Consider the following 21,459-nt stretch of genomic DNA (forward strand, 5'->3'; position numbering starts at 1 on the left):
CCTCAGAATCCTGCCCAACACACTCCAGCAGTCACTCAAGAGCCGCTGGCTCAAGAGAGAACACTTGTTCAATGTGCTCATTTTTACACTTGGGGAGAAGGCTCCGTCTAGCTTCTGGGTAGACCTGAGGCCTTACCCAGATCTGAAAACTCCCAGATGGGTGCTCTGGGCATGGCCTCCTCCACCCCCATCCAGTCAGTGCTGCCAAACACATCTGACCTCTGAGCTCCCACAAGGTTCCAGTATTCAGTTCCTGTCCCACATATTGGGCAGGGTGCAGTGGGGAGTGGGGAACAATGGAAGGGCTCGATGACATGGAAAAAGGACATGACACAGTGAAATTGGTTTGGCCTACAGCAGTAAAACTTAAGTTAGATATTAGGAGGAATTTCCCAGCAGTGAGAGCCATTAGACTACCTAGGAGGCTACAGAATTTTCTCTCCCTGCAAGTTTAAAAAACACTGAAAGGGTTGCTATTGCCTGCCAGAGAAAAGGTCTGGGGAGAGGGAGGGACTCACGGCTTCTGGGGTAAACACTAGGTTGAGTGCTAAAGTGGGGGAGCGGCAGAACAAGCCTCACCTCGCACCAGGAGCCAGACAGATGCCCTTGTGACCCCGTTGGCATTACTGGCCACACACTGGTATCTCCCGCCGTCTGTGGGGATGATGCTGCTGACCTCCAGGGACAGGTCAGCCAGCTGGGTGACTCGGCCTGTGGAGGCTGGCAGGACTCGCCAGTCCCGGACCCACGTCAGGTTGTAGGGGGCCTCGCCAAGGACCCGGCAGGATAGGATGGCAGTCTCCCCCGGGGACACGGTCACATTGGAAGCAGGGACCAGCTGCGGTGGGGGGTCTGCAGGGACAGGAGCACAGGAGGAACCGAGAGGCTGAGGCAAGGGAGGGGTCATCGCGCAGGCCCTGGTGCCTCACCCTGAGGTGCAGGTCCACCCGAACCAGATCGTGCAGGACACGTCAGCCAGCGGCATGGGTGATCAGCAGGCATCACCCCAGTGGGAGGTCATTCTCCTACCACCATTATACACTCCCCGGGGGGCTGCATGGCCCGCGCCTGCTCTCCAAACAACAGCCAGTGTGACGGACGTGCGGCAAGCCCGGCACGTCTCTCATGGCCCCCAGCTGAAGACACCACGCTGGGGAATACAGCCTCGAAGTCTCCAGCCAGGGGAAGAGTCATGTGTTCACAACGACTCTCTGTACCAACGGCAGGGCTATTTACAGCAGCCAAATATGCCCCGAAGGAGGAAGGCGCTAAGCAAACCGCTATCTGGATAGCAAAAAGCCACAAGAAGTGGCGAGATCAGAGACTGCTGAGCATAGAAAAAGGCCTGAAAGGAAGTAAATCCAATGGCAAAATGGAAGGGCTACAAGTTACTTTGATCTTTTTCGTTGTTTATATTTTTCCAGCCTTCCTACTGGGAGCACGTGTAATTTCTAGCTGTCAGTGTAGAGTGGCTGATCTTTCCATGCTTACGGGTTTTCTTCTCTACTAAGCAGCCTGCATTCATAATTTTAAAAATAAAGCCAATTTCATTTGGAGACAGTCTGTGGTGTTTCCAACCTCCCCAGCTCGATGGCTCCATCCTGGCCAGGACTTGGAGGCAGGAAGGGGTCCTGACCATGAGATGGATGGTGGCCCCTGAAAGATGAGCCCTAAGAAGTCAGAGTTGGGATTGAAGCTGAGACCCACAAGCCGTTCTGGGGTGAGACAGCCCCAAATGAGGGGCAGCAGGCAGGTGGCAGCCTGGGCAGCCAGACTCGGAATGACGGACAGTCCCAGCAGCTGGCTGGAGACTCGCCAGGAGGAAATCCTAGAGGGAAGAACGCGGGAAGAGGGTAAGGAAGGGGTACATGGAGGGTCCCCAAGGGACAGACCTGTGATGACAATCTGGGCCTTTGCTCGCCCGGTCCCAGCCCTGCTGACGGCTGTGCACTCATAGGTCCCCTCCTCAGCCTTGGAGGCCCTCGGGATCTCCCAGCTGCTGTTTCCTGACTCCCTGCAAACAGGGAGCAGAAGGAGATGGACAATCACACTGACTCTGGTCAGGGTACCCCTGGCCTCATTTGCCCCTCAGGGACCTTGTCCCCTGAATCCTGCCCAAAGGAGAGACCCCAATTCCTCTGTGAGATGTAATAAGTAGAGGTACACAGCCAGGGACGTGGAAATTCCACAACATGCTGTGTGGCTTGCAGCCAGGCCCTTCCTTTCTCTGAGTCCTGGGCTCCCAACCTTCCTCCCGATGCCCACGGCTGGGCCCCGCATGGGTTGAGTTTTCCAGGAGCTGAGGAAGGCCCTCCGCTCCTTCACAAGCTGATGGCCCAGCAGCGATGGGAGTCTTGGGGACAAATTCTTCTCCATTCCTGGCTGCACTGGAAGTCCCAGGCTGGGCTGCCCAGGAGGACAATGACAGAGACCAGTATCCCTCTCCTGCCACCCACTCCCCAGAGTTCCCTCCAGGGCCTCAGCAGCCAGGAGTCCTGTGACTGGGGACAATCAGCTGCCGTGGGCCACTCACTGCAAGTGCCTCTCTTCGCCCAGCCTGGCTTCACCTCGCCGCAGCTGCAGCCAGAAGGGAAGGGTGCTGTACACGGAACAGGAGACCAGCAGCGGCTGCTGCAGGTAGCCATGGATCCTGGGCGCCATGCTGACCAGGGGAGCACCTGGGGGCGAGGACCAGGACTCAGAATGTTGACCCACCACCCCCTAGCCACACCCGGTGACACAGAGACCTGCAGGGACGCACCAGCATCCAGGAGGCCAGGATTCAACCCCTGGTTCCGCCATTTGGTGGTCACCTCTCTAAGCCTCAGTTTTTACCTCTGCAAAATGGGAGTGATCATGGTACCATCCAGATTGTGTTGTCCTGAGGAGCTGGTGAGAAGAGGTGCATGGAGACCTCGTGGCACAATATATGTGGCTCCACCAGCTCCACTAGCGCCCCTTGGCACAGCTCCTGGGGCTTTTGTGGGTTATGAGACTGTTCAACTCAAGGCTGGCCAGCCTGCACCAGACCCTTCCGCTGCACCACCTGATTGTATTAGCACCAGTTCTAAAATCTGATGAAATGCTGCCAACCAGGATTAGGCTCCCCAGGGGTAGGGGTGGGTTTGTGCAATTACTCCTCTGCCTAGAATATCGGTTTTACCCAAATTTGTTGGAAGGAAACCTTCTCATTTAAAAATAAGCACAGCTGGAGGATGGCTATAAATGCAAAATTCACACGCATTTTTGAGATAAAACCAGAGACTTCAATGAAATCTCATAGCTTGTAATGAACCCCATGGGACGGCTATCAGACACCCCTGCCCCCCCAGCCTGACCCTGGTCTTGGAGCGACACAGTCTCTTCCCTTGGCTATTGGAATTACTTCAACAGAGAAGTCTGAGAAACTGCCCCACAGGGTCAGCCGTGGCCCATCAGAGCTGGATGCCCCCTGGCAGGGGCTCAACCTTTGTGTCACCGTTTCCCCATCCCCACCAGCAGAGGAGCCCGGCAGAGATGCTCCGGGGGTGAGACAATGCAGTAGACCTCCTCGGGGCCCGGGCTGGGGATGAGCAGGCGGTGGTGACATCATGCTGCAGGCTCCCTGCCACGACTGTCCCGAGGGGGAGGGGTGTCCAACCATCCAGCCACGTCCTCGGCTGTGTGCAAAGCAGCCGCCGCTCACCCACGCACCCTGGGAGCCTTTGCCAAGCCAGCTTGGGCTCCCCGCTTCCATGAACTGAAAGGGACCGCAGGTCCACCTTCATCTCTCCAAACCCAGAGCCACCTGCCGCAAGGCGAAATCCCAGCCTCCTGGACCTGGAGGGCGGGAAGGAAGCAAAAATCCAAACTGCGTCCCTCCCCCCACTTCAATCTAGAGCTGAGTGAGAACAAAAGTCAGAGCTAAACTGCAAACTCTTGGATTCATCTGAAGAACAGGGGACAGAAAACAGAGGCTGTTATTCCCCCTGCTAAAATTCCTTCCTGAAAGTTCCTCCTCGAGGCTACAAAGGCCAAGGGAAGAGAGGCCCAGGAACCACAGCAGGGGAGTGGAAGCTGGGAGGCTGGAAAGAAGAGGTCTCCAGCTCTCCTGCCCAGCCCTGCCCTGCCCCACCCAGGGGCACCACAGGCACCATGGGCACAACGGGCACAGTGGCCAGCCTCAAGAGCTGGCCCTTCTTCCCCGCACACCCTTCATCCCTATTTGAAGTGGACAGAGGAGGATGCCTCTCACTGAGATCCCCCACAAAGAAGTGCTAGAATGTCAATGACATCTACCTTTGTAAGCTCCTCTCAGGTCACCTCCAGGGGAGGGAGACAGTGGGCCAGAGAAAGGCAATGAAGCCAGCGAGGAGGCCAGAGAGCCAGTGCCCTAGACATCCCTGCTAGGACCAGAGGCAGACCTGGAAGGCCAAAGATCCACCCTGCCCCCTGGTAGCTTCCAGCCTGAACAGTGAGACCTCAGGGACACACAGGAAACCAGCAAAAAGCCACACATATGGGAACCAACACAACATGGCCAAAGACTGGACAACAAAATGATGTGTTCCTGCAATGATGCAATGGTAACAGCAGCTGCCACACCGGAGGGCCCTTGCCCACAAATGGATGCATCCTGCATGCGGCCTCTGAACATCCAAATGCTGTCTTGTTGTGTGCATTAGCTTGGATACCACCGGGGCAGCGCTGTGAGGCAGGCAGGTTCAGTTTCCTTATCTATGAAGTAGGGCACACCTCAGAAAAGCTGTAAGCATCGGTGAGCTAGCACATGGCAGGAGCTTGGCCCAGGACTGGCTCATGGAAAGTATCCAAATGGTGACTAGGATGATTGCGATTATGACAGTGATTGTGATCATGGGAGAGCAAATGCCATGTCTGCCCTGCCCACTGCTGTATCACAGTGCCTAGCACCATGACTCATACATAGGAGACATTCAAAATGAATGCTGAATAGATGGATGAATGGATGGGTGGACAGGTGGGTGGATGGATAGGCAGATAGATGGATAAATACATGGATAGATAAGTAAATTAATAGTGAATGGGTGGGTGGATGGATGGGCGAGTGAATGGGTGAATGGATAGATGGGTGGATGGGTGGATGCATGAATGGGTGAGTGGATGGGTGAGTGAATGGTGGGGGGTGGGTGGGTGAATGGGTGGGTGGATGGATGAATGGGTAGATGGATGGATAGATAGTGAGTAGATGGATGAGTGGATGACTTTGTTCTAATCCTTGAGCTGAGAGCCACAACTGAAGCATCTTAGTATTTAACATAATGCCTTATAGGGAACAGCTGTCCATAGAAGCTTAATGAACAAACACTTTCTAATCTAATTTAATCTAATACAGTCAGGGAAGGCTCTAGGAAGAAATGGGACTCTGAGTGAGCCAGGGAACTGGAGGACAAAAGAGCCAACCACTCACCTGGGGCCACCCCACTGTAGGACACTCCAGAGACACGAAGGACGGGGTTTCCCTCATGGTCCTTGCCCTTCACCTTGAGGTAGAACCGCTCCTTGGGGGTGTGGAAGGGCGGCCCACCCCACAGCTCGTAGGTGGAGCCATTGGAGAGGGGCTTCGTAGGCAGTGTCAGGAGGGACTTCCCTGAGCTGTGTGCCAGCTCCACTGAGTCTAAGCGGCCAGGTGCCTGCAGGCCCGTGGAATTGATCACCAGGGAGATGGGGACCCCTGCAGAGAGAGGGTAGAACAAGGTGCTGGTGTAAGTGTCTGGCTCTGTGATCCCCCTCAAGTAGGAGCCCTTGAATCACACCCCAGGGGTCCTGCTTGCCTGGCCCTCCCTACCTGGTCCCTCCTTCCCTACCTACCCCTGTGCTGACCCGACACTGGGGGTGGGATAGGTAGAGAAGGACCCTTGCTTCTGTCCGTGGTGCTGAAACATCACAATCATCCAAACATGGCTTCCCAATGGCTGCATCCCCTCTGTCTGCACTGACTTGGAGTCCCATGGAGTAGAACTGTCCCCCACCCCATTAACTCTGGTGTGGGCCATAATCAGACAGGCTTCAGGGAATAGCCTCAGATAAAGCAAACACCAAGTTTGGGGACTCCAACTTTTGACCAGACTCTCCCCATGCTCAGGTTCCGTTTGGTTTTCTTTTCTGTCTTGATGGAAATGTGGTACTTTTCACACTATCCCAGAAGAGGCAGAACTGGAGTCAGATTTCATAATTTCTTTTTAAAATTTCTGTCATCTAGGCTAGATTCGATCACAGCTCACTGCAGTCTCAAACTCTTGGGCTCAGGTAATACTCCTCCCTCAGCCTCCCGAATAGCTGGGACTAACAGGTATGCACCACTATGCCTGGCTAATTTTTTAAATTTTGTAGAGATGTGGTCTTGCTGTGTTGTCTGGGCTGGACTTGAACTTCTGGCCTCAAGCAATCCTCCCACCTTGGCCTCCCAAATGTTTATCTTTAAAAAAATTATCCTGGCCTGGTGCAGTGGCTCAGGACTAACCCCAGAACTTTGGGAGGCTCAGGCAGGCAGATCACCTGAGTTCAGGAGTTCAAGACTAGCCTGGCCAACATGGTGAAACCCTGTCTCTACTAAAAATACAAAAATTAGCCAAGTGTGGTGGTACACACCTATAATCCCAGCTGCTCGGAGGGCTGAGGCAGAGAATAGCTTGAATCCAAGAGGTGGAGGTTGCAGTGAACAGAGATTGCACCACTGCACTCCAGCTTGGGTGACAGAGCAAGACTCCATCTCAAAAACAAAATTATCTTGGATATACATCTTTATCAAAAGCAGAAACTCAACAGGGTCACATGAGACCTCCTGTACCCACTTCCACTGGGGACAGGTCAGTTTTCAATTCCCACACCATCACTACATGTAGGATTTCTTTGCTCTCCTGGTTTAACAGTAGAATCAAAGTTTTCCTGCTTCTTCCCTTTCTGCTATCGGCAAAACAAACAAACTGAGCAAGCAGCCCCTTTTCACTTTCGAGATATGACTCCTGGTTCTGGCAGGAAAACTGGCAAGGGCTGACAAGAATAACAAACATTAGAGAAGACAGACTTGAAAGAAAGCCCTCGAGGTCTGGCTTACACCATTTTTGGTCACTATTCAGGGTCCAGAGTCAGCCTGACCTGATCCAGGCTCCTCCCAGGAGAAGCTGAGCTGAGCTGGTCCTTGCAAAAGTCTCCAAATGGCTCCATGGCAGGGACCATATTTTCCAAACTATAAGTTAAGACCTTTGATCTGGCCACCAGATGGTATTTTCCAGCATGGAGCTCAGGCATCCTGCACCAGAAGCCTGCCTCGGGGTCAGGCTTCTAAGGTGGAACTGTAGCAGGCACGCACGCATCCTCAGATCCTGGTGGGTGGCTTTCAGTTGGAAGCCTGTGCCTCCACCTTCAACGTCCTCCCAGGCTCCTCCAACCTTCCTCAGTCTCGGGGCACCCAAATGTCCCCCAGGACATTCCTTCCTTTGCAGTAAGGCCCTGCTCTCCTTTTTGGTCGCTGTCAGGTCACTGGCACCTGTTCTTTCATTGAACTAGCCTGCTGTTTGCTGGAAAAGTGAAGAAGCAGGACTCTAGGCAGATAGATTTTGACAAAAAGAAAGGAGGTGTGAACTTGGTAACAAAGGCCACAGTGTCAGTGTCCTGGAGGAACGATGGGAGGCAAGAACGATGATCTAAAGGTAAATGTCACAATGTCGCCTGGGCTGGGGCTGGTGGAAAGCTGGCCTGGAAGCTGGGTCTACATCGCTGTGGTCTTGGAGCACGGCCCCACTTAGCCTCCACAGGGTCCCTTCCAAAGTCACACGCAGCCAAGCGTTTCCCCCATACCTCCTCCACCACCTCCCAAAGCCAAGCCCCAGGTCTTCAGAGGCAGCTCAGCACTGTCTGCAGGGTCGGGGTGTTGTACCTTGCAAGGGCCACTCGAGGGTGTGGTTGAGGTCCAGGGAGGGCTGAGTGGAGAAGCCGGCTCGGAAGTCAATGTTGCTGACACCTGTGATCCTCACTGAATGGCGGCCACTGCTATAGACCTAGCACAGGCCCAGGTCTCACGTCACCAGAGGCTGGAACCCCAGCACTCCAGCTTAGGGCAGGAGGCGCCCAACTTGACCCAGCCCTGCATCAGCAGCTGAAATCCTCCTGCTTTTGTAGACACAGGGGCAACTTACCTGCTCCAGGGGGCCCAGCACCATGCTCCCCAAATGAAGGAGCTGAAGCCCCAGCTTACAACCCCAGCCTGAGCGGCACTCTTGAGGCTGTGCTGCCCTTTGGCTCGCCTCAGCCCCTGCAGGCCCTGTCTGTCCCCCTGCACGTCTAACTCCCTGCCTTGCTCTCCCCACTGGCATTACAGCTCTTGGCTCTAAGGTGCTGAGAGTTTCAAAGGCAGGTGGTGACACTGCCACTTTACCTGCAACGCCTAGCACGTTGCCTGCAGAAGGTGCTCACTAATGTTCATCTGGTCACCGGGACCCCCCACTCTTCCAGGGCAGCAGTCTGCTCACCCCAGGATGCTTTGTTGGGAGCCAAGCTGGCCTGCAGTTCCTGGCTCCCAGCCCCTCGTAGATTACAGCAGACCCTTCTCTTCCTGCCAGCCCTGCCCCACTGAGGCCTCCCACCAAAGCTCTTCTTGCTTCTTTACACATTCTTCACAGCTTGGTCAGGCACCTCTGAAGCCTGAAGTCATTTCTCCAAGTCCTTCTTAGATGTTCCCAAACTAACCCCAAACCACTCTACCTCTTCTCACTGGTACAAGGCAGAATGCCCTTCCTTGGTCCTTGACCCTTTACTTCTATTGATATGACCACATCACCACCCACACTCTAGCCATCCGCTTCCTAAGGCCCCAGGCTCCCCAGGGCAAGCAGAAGGAAGATGGTTCCAGTCCAGTGAAGCTGGTCCACCTTCTCCTGCAAGTCAGTGCCTTACCTTGATGGACCACAGCCCAGGATGCTCAGGCTTAAACGCTACGACCTTGGCCGAGTCAGGGATGTTGAGGAGCACGTTGAGGCCCTCGTCCTCCTTCAGGATCCTCCCTGTGGAAGCCCCAAGGGCTAGCTCAGTCCCTTTCCTGAGGGTGGCAGGAGCCCCGCCTGTCTCCAGGAATCCACAGTGCCCCAAACACTAGCCTCAGTCTTCTCGGAACTGACAAAGGTCTTGGCGGTCCTCAGCCACCGCCTTGCTCCACGCCCCACCCTCAGGGATTCCTGGGGCAGGCTGTGCACCTGACCTCTAGATCTGGGCACTCATGACATCTTCAGAGCGCCATGCGGCCAGGTGACCTCATCCGAATCACACTGCCCCTGCCTCTGTTAACCCTGATGAGTACTCAGCTCCGGGAGCCCCAGCTTCCCATCTGTATGATGTGTTACAAGTTCCTACCACCATGAGAATCCACTGGGTACCATGGAAAAGGCTCTAGGAGAGCCTCGTGATCCAGGAACCACCATTACTTTAATTACTCCTGCTTCCTCGCGCACCACGGGCACCCTCTCTCCACTTTGTGCCCTCCGCCCCCACATTTCCTTATTCCTGAAGCCTCATGTCTGAAGCCCTGCCACCCTTGGTCTGTTTCTTTCTCCCATCCTGGGCTTCCAGCTCAGTCCTGGGGCCAAAGAGAAGGCCAACCCCGAGGTGGTCCATACCCAGTGGATCCTGGACTTCAATCTCAGGCCCCGGCCCGCTCAACGAGATGGTGACTTCCTTCAGGCTGGGGTCAAAGGGGAGTCTCCATGTGTGATCCCCCTCCTCCTCGTGGTCCGTGGACAGCAGGTGTACCTTGGAGGCCTGGATGGCTGACTCCACCCACTTCAGTACCTGGAGGTAAGTATGAGAAGCTGATGCCAGCAGGTGCCCACAATGTCTTCCCCCTCCCATGGATTTTAGGCAGCATACAGACTTTTCAGGCTGCCCAAGGCCACCCCATGCCCCATGTCCAACACCAGGCCCGATTCACACATTGTGACCCTCTTGGCTTCTATGGGCTCTGAGCTGTAAAGCCTGAGTGGAAGCACTCAGAGGACTCAGCTCAGAGGGAAGGAGCAAGGCCATGGCCCTCTGCTGGGAAGACTCTTCTCCACTTCTCCACCCGGCCTACTTCCACAGCACCCACACTTCTTCCAGGAAGCCCTCTTGGTGCCTCGTACACACAATAAACCCTGGAGACCTGGAAACTCCCCCAGACCCATGTAGTTCATGACTGACCATCCCAGGGGCCTCCACCTGTGCTCCCACCAGCACGCCACGTTCCCCAGGCAGGACCGAGAGGCTGGGCTGCACAGCCTTCAGGTCTCTTCGCAATCCACAGAGGCGAGGAATTGCTGGATGGATTTTCACGATGCTGAGAAATCCTAAATCCTTGGATTCTGTAATTGCTTATTCATGCTAAAATCTTACATCTTTTGGACAAATCCCACTGAGAATCAGCTAAAAGGTAAGGACCCTCTGCCTGGGACACCATCCTACCTGTTAGGTACACATTTAGGGTATGATTTTAGGAGGTCCCCAAACTCCCTCAAAGATACTTCCTCTACCACAAACTGAACACAAACTTATTTAGTTTCTCCAAATCCTGACCAAGGCCTTCAAGCCCCTACGTTCTATGGTCCTGGGCACCTCAGCTGACCCAAGGTCACTGTGCCACTGCCTCCCACTGCCTGCTATGCTGGACCCCACCCCTCCCACAGGCAGCCCCCACCCACACGTGCTGTACTCTTTGCAGGAACGCCCTGCCCCCTCATCGACCGTCTTCTGGCTATTCTTCACCTCTCTGCTTGAAGAGGCTTCTTTAATCCTGAAAAGGTTCTGTTCTCTGGTACGTACTATTTTGCAGAAATCTGCACTCAATTCATTCACACTTACTGCATTTGGGCTTCTCATCCCTACTGGCCTGGGAGCTCTGTGGAGGCAGAGACCGTTGGCTGTGCCCATGTGTGTCTCAGCCCTGAGCTTGTTGCCAGGCACAGGATGGGTACTCAGGAGGCATCTTCTAGCTGTGTGAGTTCAGCAGGACATGTGTCTCCCAGGCAGAGCCATCAGACTGGCCTCAAGCCACCAGACTGGCTCTCAGGCACCTCACTCCATGCCCCTCCTCTACCCAGCTCATGCCTCCTGCTTTGCAATAGCCAAGTCACCTAGGTACCAGCAAGGAAACCAGGAAAGACAGAGAGGAAGGGGGCCCTCAAGTCTGGACCTTCTCTCTCCAAGCCAAGTTATCTCAAAGAGAATCCATCCTGTGCAAACCCAAAACTGAAACAAAATGAGCTCAACCATAAAGTTGGTACCATAACCACAGAGAAAAGAACGACTCAAAGTGAATTCTGAACCCACTGGCTCGACTACCCTTTCTCAGTAGAAGGATAAAAAGAACTGCAGGAAAAAAACCACACACACACACACACACACACACACACACACAAAACAAAAGACTTTAGTTAGTAGATTTAAGTCGGAAGAACTGTCAGCACTGTGATTTTGAAACCATTTTATGTATCTTGTTGGATAAAGCAAATAAGTAAAGATGTTAATATTTTCTGAATCAAGATTTTTTCCTTATAAACAAATGTAAGAGAGAGCTGCAAGTATAAAATCAGATGAGCTAAGTAAAAGACCCACAATACGGAATTTGAATTGGAAATATCAGTTTAAGCTCTCCAGATAGAGACAGATGATAGAATGCTAGGTGGGTGGGTGGGTAGGTAGACAGACAGACAGACAGACAGACAGAGCGACTGATCCAGAAGCAATGATGGCCAAAAATCTCACTATCAATGATCACCACCAGTCCCCAGATCTTGGTTTCTGAACACTATTCCCCACTAGGGTTCCTTGGAGAAATGGCTAATTCCAGGCCTGGGGCAGGCAATTTATAAGGTAAGCCTGGGACAATGGGTTTTTCCATAAAACAAAGAAATGCTCAAAGACAAATAGGGACATATCAAAAGGACACAGGAACCAGCCCAAAAAAGACTAATAACTGTACTCAATTGAAACACATTGAGGCCGGGCGCGGTGGCTCAAGCCTGTAATCCCAGCACTTTGGGAGGCCGAGGCGGGTGGATCACGAGGTCAAGAGATCGAGACCATCCTGGTCAACATGGTGAAACCCTGTCTCTACTAAAACTATAAAAAATTAGCTGGGCATGGTGGCACGTGCCTGTAATCCCAGCTACTCAGGAGGCTGAGGCAGGAGAATTGCCTGAACCCAGGAGGCGGAGGTTGCGGTGAGCCAAGATCGCGCCATTGCACTCCAGCCTGGGTACCAAGAGTGAAACTCCGTCTCAAAAAAAAAAAAAAAAAGAAACACATTGAATGACATAATCCACGTGCACATAACAGTACTCAGAAAAGAGAAAGCAAAATTCCAAACAGTAAAACCTCCTCTGCCACTACTGAAGTGACTCCTTAATTGAAGAGAAAGAACTAAGTGTGATTCCATGCCTTTTCAATAGAAATCGTACTTCAGAGAAACCAAACCATCCATCACTTTTGATGCATAAAAGGTCTTTTTCTTGGAAGAATGCCCACTCATAGATGTGGGAGGAATGCTACAGTTAGGAAAGCACCATTTTGCAGCGCCCAGTGAAATCATCATTTCAGGAAAGAGTCCTCAGTGTATGCTAAAACTATTAGATGAAAGGTTGATAGGAGCTGGATGTCTGCATAGAGCCAGAACATGACCCTACAGGCCACTTGAGTCATAAAGGCAAAAGCACGCCCGACCATGCCGAGAGCTGGCTGTCGCCACCCTAACCCAGTCATCAAACTTATCATCAGCAATAGCAGATGCTCAGATATGATTTGCCTCCTGGTGTGATGCAACAGAAGACACACGCGGCACCAGCTAGGAAACACTCCCGCCAAAAAGGTCAGCCTTCATTGAATCAGGCCTTTGGACTCACCCAGTTTGGGGAAAACACAGGGGATTTAAAAAAAAGAGTTGGCCGGGCACAATGGCTCACACCTGTAATCCCGGAACTTTGGGAGGCCGAGGTGGGTGGATCACCTGAGGTCAGGAGTTTGAGGCCAGCCTGACCGACATGGAGAAACTCCATCCCTACCAAAAATACAAAATTAGCCGGGCATGGTGACACATGCCTGTAATCCCAGCTACTGGGGAGGCTGAAAGAGGAGAACTGCTTGAACCCGGGAGGCAGAGGTTGCAGTGAGCTGAGATCGTGCCATTGCACTCCAGTTTGGGCAACAAGAGCGAAACTCCATCTCAAAAAAGAAAAACCAAAAGTGAATGACACCACGAGGAAATAATCAGAAGAATCCAGAACATGCGAGAGGGTTCCAATCCATGCCTCTTCAACAGCTTAATGTCATAAAAACAGAGCTGATGGCTCCAGGCTGAAGAGGACTTAATAGATGTAACAACCAAGGGACGTGCACAGCCTTTGATTAAATCCTGATTTGACAAAAACCGCGATCAAAGACAGTTTGAAGACAGGGAAATTCGAACACGGGCTATGCATTGGATGACACCAGGAAACTATTATTAATGTTATTAGATGATATTGTGGGTTCTGTTGAAGAGTATCTGTTTTTCAGAAATCCATGCTGAATTAATTATGGATAAGGTGTCACAGTTCAGCAAAAAGTATAGAGAGACAGATAGAACAAGTTGAGCAGAAATGTTAACAATTGTTGAATATAGTTGGTAAGTGTGTTCTTTTTACTTTTCTGTATCTTGGAATTTCTTCATAGTAATTTTTTTATTGAAGTAAAAGTCATTTAAAAACAATAAGTATGCAGTCAGGCACAGTGGCTCATGCCTGTAATCCAGCACTTTGGGAGGCCGAGGCAGGCAGATTACCTGAGATCAGGAGTTTGAGACCAGCCTGGCCAACATGGTGAAATCCCGTCTCTACTAAAAACGCAGAAATTAGCTGGGCATGGTGGCGGGCACCTCTAATCCCAGCTACTCGGGAGGCTAAGGCAGGAGAATCACTTGAACCCAGGAGGCAGAGTTTGCAGTGAGCCAAGATTGTGCCACTGCATTCCAGCCTGGGTGACAAGAGCAATACTCCATCTCAGCAACAACAACAAAAACCACCAAGTATTCTGTGACTTTAATATCCACCTGAACAATCACAGCAACAAGCTGTTGCTTGCCAATTCCAGTCTACTGGAAATGCTTCCTGGAAAGCTGTCTAAAGAAGAAAGGCAAAACCACATTCAGCCCCAGGTAGAAAAAGTTCTGTGATTGACTAATGCCTGCCACGAATATGGGTTTTGAAAGTGGTGTCTTGCATGCTACTTACTGGTCTTTCTTGCTCTAAATCATAGTCCTTCAGCTCTGCTTACTATGTGATCTTTTACAAAAGGGAAAGGAATCAAAAGAATTAGAAAATGAGCATTTTTTTTTTTCAGATTGAGCTAGAAGATAGGTGTGTAGTTTACCGGCTAGATTTCAACTATCACATGATAAGAATTCCGTATTCTGAAAACATATCTGTTTTTATAATTGGAGCTACTTCATTGTTCTGTCTTGCCTAGCTTTCTAATATGTCTCTTGAAAAGGTCCCACCTGTCTTAGCCAAGGAATGAGGACAAGGTTCTTCTTCCATGTGGGGGTGGACAGAAGGGAGCAGTGGCCAAGGTCTCCCAGCTGGAGAGGCCCACAGAAGCTGGCCAACGTGTGAGGCAACTCCCCCAACAGCAAAGAAGCAGGTCCGTGACCACCGTCCCCTTCCCCCGGGCCAGGCCTTGTCAGGGGGTCAGGAGGGAATCATCACTGAGCAAAGAACCAGTCAACAAGAGCCCAGAGGAGTCACACTCGCTACTGTGTTGCAACTGCTGCTACAAGCTTGTTCTAGGATGTTCTGACGGAGGGAGGACGCCCCACAATCCAGGCTACTGAACCACAGAGAGGGCTGGGACACCAGGCAGAAAGCCAGGGACCCACAGGATGGCCTGCCCTGTAAGCACATCCCCACTTGGGAGTTGGGGGGCTGACCCTCTTGCCCATAGCAGGACCAGACCCCCTTAGGGCCAGGCCTGAAGGCTTGGCCTTATAGACCTGTAGCGCCCCCAGGGCTCCAGCATGGAATCTGGGGAGCCTTGGGAGCAGAGAGCCTTCACTAAGCCAGCTCAGTGTTTATCTGGCGCAGGCAATGGTTTCCAGATGTTAGAGGGGCCGGGGGGCCCGGGAGCCTGCGATGTACTAGTGCTCATCTCTGTCACCGACGGGGAAGGAACAAGAAGTCTGGCACTGCTCCCACAGCCAGATGGCTGCTGCTCGGCGCTTTGTGGCAGATAAATCATCCCTGAGGCTCCTCCCAGAACACTTGACAGCCAGGGCGGCTGAGGAAGCAGGGAAGGAAAGCGGGGTGGGGAGGACAGATGGGTCCTCGAGCCACAGATGAGAACACAGAGGATGAGGCTGTGGGTCCCAGGCCCTGTGCCAGGAGGCTCACCATGAAGTGATGGAGAGAGCACCCTAGACTGGGGGTTTTGCCCCTTGCCAGCAGGGCACCCTGGGTACTCGCCCCAGCTTCTCCCTTTCAGAGAATCTTTTCCAGAGAGAGCTCCTACTCTTCAGGGGGCGTTGATGGCACTGAGAGGCATATTGTGGGCTTCACACTGAAGCACGGGGGGTGGGATGGCATTTAGCCATCATAAACTCTTACCAAGGGCTTCCCATGCACAGCTTCCTCTCACCCTCACTACCATCTCACCAGCCAGGGGCTCTCATTAACCCAACTGCACACAAGAAGAAAGATCAGCCCAGAGAGGCGGAGGATGACGCTGGAGGTCAGTCACACTGCAGGTACGTGGCAGAGCTGCGAGGTCTGAAGCCACGCATCTGCCACAAGGGCAGAGGGACTTGGGTGCAAGAGACCCCATCCATTTGCCAGCTATGTACCCTGGAGTCTAAGCCTTCACCGCCTGCCCCTGGGAGGGGTCCAGGATGAAGTTATCTCTGGGCCCCTGCTGACCTACTAATCAGAGCCACCTGGTCAGAAGCTCCCCCAGCCACTCTCCTTCACCCCCCTCTTCCGCCTGCCCTCACTGTCTCAGAAGGACACCATTCTCCTAGCAGATGTGCAGAACCTGGGTAATTCACCCTTTGTGCCTGCTGGTGCTGAACACGGGAAGACTCCCAGTCCCCAGAACCGGCCGTGCTGGAACCTGTGTTGTGAGTTGTGGGATGGGGGAAGCAGAGGAGAGCAAGGGGCCCAATGTCCTCCCGAAAAAAAAGACAGAGGGGCCTTCTCAGGCAGCTGCAGGACAGTCAGGTTTGCCCAGCTCTGCTTCCCCAACCCCACCACTGTCGGGGCTGGTGACAGTGAGCTGAGCTGTGTGTCTGCTGGGGAACTTGGGGGAGGTACAGCAGGTTCTGGGACCTGTCTAAGTCTTAATCAAAAATGCACACCAGTGGGGCAGGTTCAAGGCTGCCTGCCTCTGACATGGCCCCCTGTCTGAGGGTTGTAAAAGCTCCCAATTTCCCCTGCCAGGGAGAGATCCTCACCTTCCTTTAGTTACCCTGGAACCCCAAAGGGTGACCCAGGTATCAGTGAGGCCAACTTCACAACCAAAAAACCCAAAATGCTCCAAAGCGTAAGCCCTCGCTGTGACTGCTGGCCACCTCCACACCAGCACTCAGAGCTGCGCCCGGCACAACGCAGGAGCTCGGTAAACGGGGGAAGAGAGTGCGTGATGCCCCTCAGGCTGCATGGATGCGCTTGGAGAGGTAAACGGATTAACTACACACGCACAGTGTGGAGCCTTTTGCAACTTCTGGGGAGTTCTCCCAGCTGGAGGCCCCTTGGCTAGTGCGAAGGCCCCATTCATCTCTCCTGGGAGGGTGACCACAGCTCTGGCTGCCCAGCCACCTTCCCAGGCTTGCCAAATGTCTGGGAACATCTGGAAGGGGCTAGGTCCAAGGCATTAAGCTAAAGAATGACAGAGCTCTGTGTCTAGGAAGGAGAGGGATCCAGGCCCCTACCCAGAGGCAGCCAATTCTGGCCACTGGTGGTCCTACCCAGTCAGACACGTGTTGTCCGGCCAGACTCTCACAGCAGAAAGCTGGACCCACAGCTGGGAGTAGTGGCCTCGCCCAGGTTCCCAGCCTCACACCTGGGCGAGTGGCCCCCAGCAACCTGCTCAGTTGCCCTGTGTCTAATTTGTCTGACAGGAACCCACGTAATTGCCCAGATAGTTCTCCCCAAAAGCAAGAACCAAGCCATCCCTCCACTCTGAAATGCCTGCCACCCTCACTTGGGTGACTCGGTGACAGTGTAGGCTGACATGCCAAGAAATGAAGCCTAAAGTGTCGCAGAGAACCATAAACACCATCTGTCAACAGGGAGTGAAGGCACACTAATCTAAACACGGCCCTAGAGATAGCTTTCCACAGCTCATAAATATGTACACAGAAAACCTCCTCCCAGAGGCAACACAGCAGAACTGGCTGGAGGCCACGGCCAGCCTCAGACACCCTGCCTCTCTCTCCTTCCTCTTACCAGGGACTTGGGTACGAGGGACCCCTTCCGTTCGCCAGGTATTTACCCAGGACCTGCTCTGAGCTGGGAAACATGAAGTGCTGGGGAGGCTGTGGACATCGGGACTCACAACCCAGCCCCTGGAGACTTCATGGCCTAGTGACATTTAATAACTGCACAGTTATAAAGTTACAATTATGCAAAGCAGCACAGGGAGCTGGGAGGGGCATGGAAGGAGACTTAATCTTGAGAGGAAATCAAGGAGGGTCTCTGTGAGGAGGTGCTCTTAGCCAGAACTGGGAAGGTGAGGAGTCAGCGGAGAAGGAGCTGGAAGAACAGGTCACACCAGCAAAGGCCCCCGGCGGGCAGGAGTGTGGGACACCGGAGAGACAACAGACAACCAGCAGGGCAGCAAGTTTGGGCAAGGGGAGAACAGGGGGACTAGAAAGGCAGAGGGGCCAGATAAGGGGCTGGACATTCTCCAGGGGACAAGCGGGAGGGACGTGGTGGTGAGATGTGCCTGTGTGGGAGCCACAAGTGTAAGCTCAGGAAAGCCACTTGTGTAGGCTCAGTGGCGCTGCCACTTCCCAACTCGGACTTGGAATCAGCCAAGGTGGTAGTATTTACACCATGGAAATGGGCGTGCTTGTCCTTTCCAGAGGGAGGGTTGTTCATCATTTCCCAGCTGGCCCCTGGAAGGACCCAGTGCATCCCCGGGAGGGGATGGTATTGTGGGGTGGAGGGAAAGCAGGGACAACCCTGAACAGGGTGATACCAGGGGTCCCTGAGGGGAGGAAGGACACACCCCTGTCCAGGAGCAAGGCTAGGTGGCAGGTACCTCGGAAGCACTGGGCTCTGAGTGAACCCAGATCCCGGCACTGCAGGCCACACAGCAAGCCAGGCCCTCCCTGCCAAGTGCCCAGCACCACTGCCTGAACCTGAGAGCTCCTATGCTCCTCCACCCAACCCAGGATCCCTGACTCTGGGGAGAAGATGCCCCATACCCACACTTCCGCCACACTCTTCTAGGACACCTTGTCAGCCTGGACTGCCTGCTGAACCCAGGCCATCCCAAGGGGCTGCGTCAGGCCTCACCCTCTTTACCTGCAAAATTTTGCCCAGAAACATAGAAGCACCTGCCTTTGGGGTCGGTGGAAGTGTCTGGAGAGATAGGGTAGTGCCTGCTTCCCGTGTCTGTCACAGGCGTGCACCCAGAGCTGCTCAGCTAATTCCATATCCCTGCATCTGTGGGTGGCTGACTGCCATTCAACCTCCTGGAGCCACAGGGATGGCCAAGGTCCTCACCGTGCCCGAGTGACAGGCTCTGGGACGGTGCCCCTCCCAGTACTCACCTCTGTTACCTGTTGCTTGTCCAGGTGGAACACCTGCCCAGAGCTGGTGGCAGCGATCTCCTCGTAGGCCAGGTAGCCAGGATGGGTGCGGTCGCCACAGTCCCCGGTCAGCACAAAGACCACCTGGAAGATGGACAGGCAGCCTGCTCTCGACTTCCCTGGCCAGCTGCTTCAGGGATGAGCAGCAGAGCCCAACCGGGGTGGAGTGACCTGGAGTGAGCCCTTTCCTCTCTCTGGCACATGTATAGAATGACACATGACACATTAATAGAAGGGACAACAGAAGTGTCCATCTCATGGGGATCAGGAACTGACGCAGGGCAAGTGCTCAGCGCAGGGCCAGGAAAACTGTAGGTGCTCCATATTGGGAACTGTTACTAAATCAACAACAAAGAAGGGCGTGGAAGTCAACTCATCTCACAGTGGCCCCTGGAGGCTGCAGAGTTGAAGAACCTTGAAGAACCCAAGCCAGTTCTAGACGCAGAAGCAGAGAAGCAGTCCGGGCCCTCTGCATCTTGCCCAAGGATGGCCCTCCTCCCTTCCTCCAGCACGTCCCCTCTCCCAGCCCTCACTCCCAAAGCCAGAAGCAAGGGATCAGACACATCTTCCAAGCCCTGGGACAATGGCAAAGGGGACAGGATCGGCAGAGACCAGGAGCAGAGGTGACACCAGGAGGAAGACAGGTTGCTGGACTTTGATGGGGGTGAAAGGAGTAGGGTGGTGCAGGTCTTCATCTGCAACAACCTGCACCAGGGAAGTGTGAGCCCCGGCCAGGGCCTAGAGCGTGAGAGCACAGACCTCCTGGGCCGGCTTGGTTCCGAGGCTCTGGCCATGGATGGCAGAGGCAGACCCAAGGCTATGGAAGAGAAGTGCCCAGCTCTACCCTCCCGGTGGCAGCTCAGGACTGCTGCGTGAGAGACCCCACATTCCTCGGGACCCCCTGGGGGCCCCACTCGAGCCCCCACAGCCGGCTCACCCACCTGTGATTGTTTGAGCTGCAGGAGCCGCAGCAGCTCTTCCTTCTTGTGATAGTCTTTGGCGCGGGCGTCCGAGAAGACGTAGATGAAGGAGCCGGGGTTGGCGACCTCCACAGCCGCCTTAATGGCCCCCACACTCATCTCGGGGCAGTCACCACCTCCCTGGAGGGCAGGAGCATGTCAGCAGCTGCCACCTGCCTCCTCCAGATGGGACCCACGCAGGGACACCTCCAAAACCATTGGGCGTTGGGAGTCATCTTGAACTGTCACCTCCCGCCCACCCAGTCCCTTCCTTCCTGGGGACACAATATAACATCCAACCTGCTTTAACTGTAGACAAGCAGCATCATTCATTCATTCATTCATCCATGCAAGATTGACACGGGCCCACCCCCACGGAATCTGGCATGGAAGGGAGTCACTGCACCAATAAGGCCAGCACTGTGCTGAGTACTCTGAGTGGGCAAGGAGGGAGGGGCCACGGAAGCAGCTAACAGATGCCTCAGGAAGCTACACATTCGCCTAGGAAGAGGGTGAGGTGGAGGCTGGGCAAGAGACAAGCACTCGAAGCTTCCTCCCCAAACCCTCTCGGTGGGGCACAGGCTGGGAAGAGTAGGACGGAGGGTCAGGGGCTGGGTAGGGCTGCCCACCTGCACAAAGAGTTCTCTCAGCTCCCTCTGAAACACCGCGGGGTCTGCCGTGAGGGTCACTGGGCCAATATCTGTGGAGAAGAGAGAGGGAAGCCCGGTGGGCTGGTTTGTCAGTGACACAGGACGGATGCTCAGAGGAGCAGAGGCTGGCACATGAGACAGGGAGCGATCAGGGAGCAGCTCTCGGAGCTACAGGAGCAGACCAGAAAATGAGGTCAGACCACTCTGCCCCATGCCTGGCGCCAAAGCAGGGCCTGAGCTCCAGGGAAGCAGAGGTGAGGCGGAGGGCAAGCCCCAGCCTCTCCATCCGGACAGCAGCTCCCAACCTTTAGTGACCAAGGCTCCCCTAAGAGCCCCCGCCTCCACCATCCACCCGCTGCCACTCAGTGGGGAAGGAATTCCGGGAAGACAAACGAGGAGCAAACAAACAATCCATTCTGGGATACACAGCAACTCTCCAACACCAGCTGCTCAACAAGAGAAAACCTTCCAGCAACCCCATCTATGTATGAGCTCATTTTAAAAAGAGCAGCAATAAAAATGACAAAGATTGACTGCGCTCGAGGTTGGCAAGGACATGGAGCAACTGGAACTTTCATTCACTGCTGGTGGGAACGCACAATGGTTTAACCGCTTTGGAAGACAATGGAAGTTTCTAAAACATTACATAGGCACCTCCCATGGGATCCAGCCATTCCAAGCCTAGGTATGTCCCCAGGAGAAATGAAAACGTATGTTCACACAAAGGCTTGTACTCAAAGGTTCATGGCAGCTGGATTCATAATAGGCCAACACTGGACACAAGCCAGATGTCCATCATCCGGTGGAGAGATAGACACACAGGTAAAATCGCAGAACCAGGTGGGACTCAGCAGGAAGGCAGGACAACCACCGATACAAGCAACAACAGGGGCGCTTCTCACACGAGGGAAGCTAGATGCGAAACGGCACATACGGGATGGCTCCATTATAGGAAGTTCTGGAACAGTCAAAATCAATCTAAGGTGAGGAAAACCAGAACAGAGGTTGCCTGAGGAGCCTGACTTGG

The 21,459-nt window shown here is 53.8% G+C and overlaps 1 protein-coding gene across 1 annotated transcript in view; it reads right to left on the reverse strand.

Moving 5' to 3' along the window:
• The window catches only part of HMCN2 (hemicentin 2), a 164,954-nt gene that overhangs the window by 124,149 nt on the left and 19,346 nt on the right, over nucleotides 1–21,459 (reverse strand). The window contains exons 2-11 of the mRNA XM_037728076.1: nucleotides 20,412–20,482; nucleotides 19,765–19,923; nucleotides 18,785–18,907; nucleotides 9,630–9,801; nucleotides 8,914–9,020; nucleotides 7,898–8,018; nucleotides 5,429–5,692; nucleotides 2,534–2,678; nucleotides 1,893–2,014; nucleotides 580–852 (exon numbers count right to left, since the gene is read on the reverse strand). Of these exons, the coding sequence (XP_037584004.1) occupies nucleotides 580–852; nucleotides 1,893–2,014; nucleotides 2,534–2,678; nucleotides 5,429–5,692; nucleotides 7,898–8,018; nucleotides 8,914–9,020; nucleotides 9,630–9,801; nucleotides 18,785–18,907; nucleotides 19,765–19,923; nucleotides 20,412–20,482 (1,557 nt within the window). The remainder of the gene's footprint in view (nucleotides 1–579; nucleotides 853–1,892; nucleotides 2,015–2,533; nucleotides 2,679–5,428; nucleotides 5,693–7,897; nucleotides 8,019–8,913; nucleotides 9,021–9,629; nucleotides 9,802–18,784; nucleotides 18,908–19,764; nucleotides 19,924–20,411; nucleotides 20,483–21,459) is intronic.

This window comes from Cebus imitator, unplaced genomic scaffold (genome assembly GCF_001604975.1).
Source record: "Cebus imitator isolate Cc_AM_T3 unplaced genomic scaffold, Cebus_imitator-1.0 Scaffold254, whole genome shotgun sequence".
NCBI classification, from domain to species: Eukaryota; Metazoa; Chordata; class Mammalia; order Primates; family Cebidae; genus Cebus; species Cebus imitator.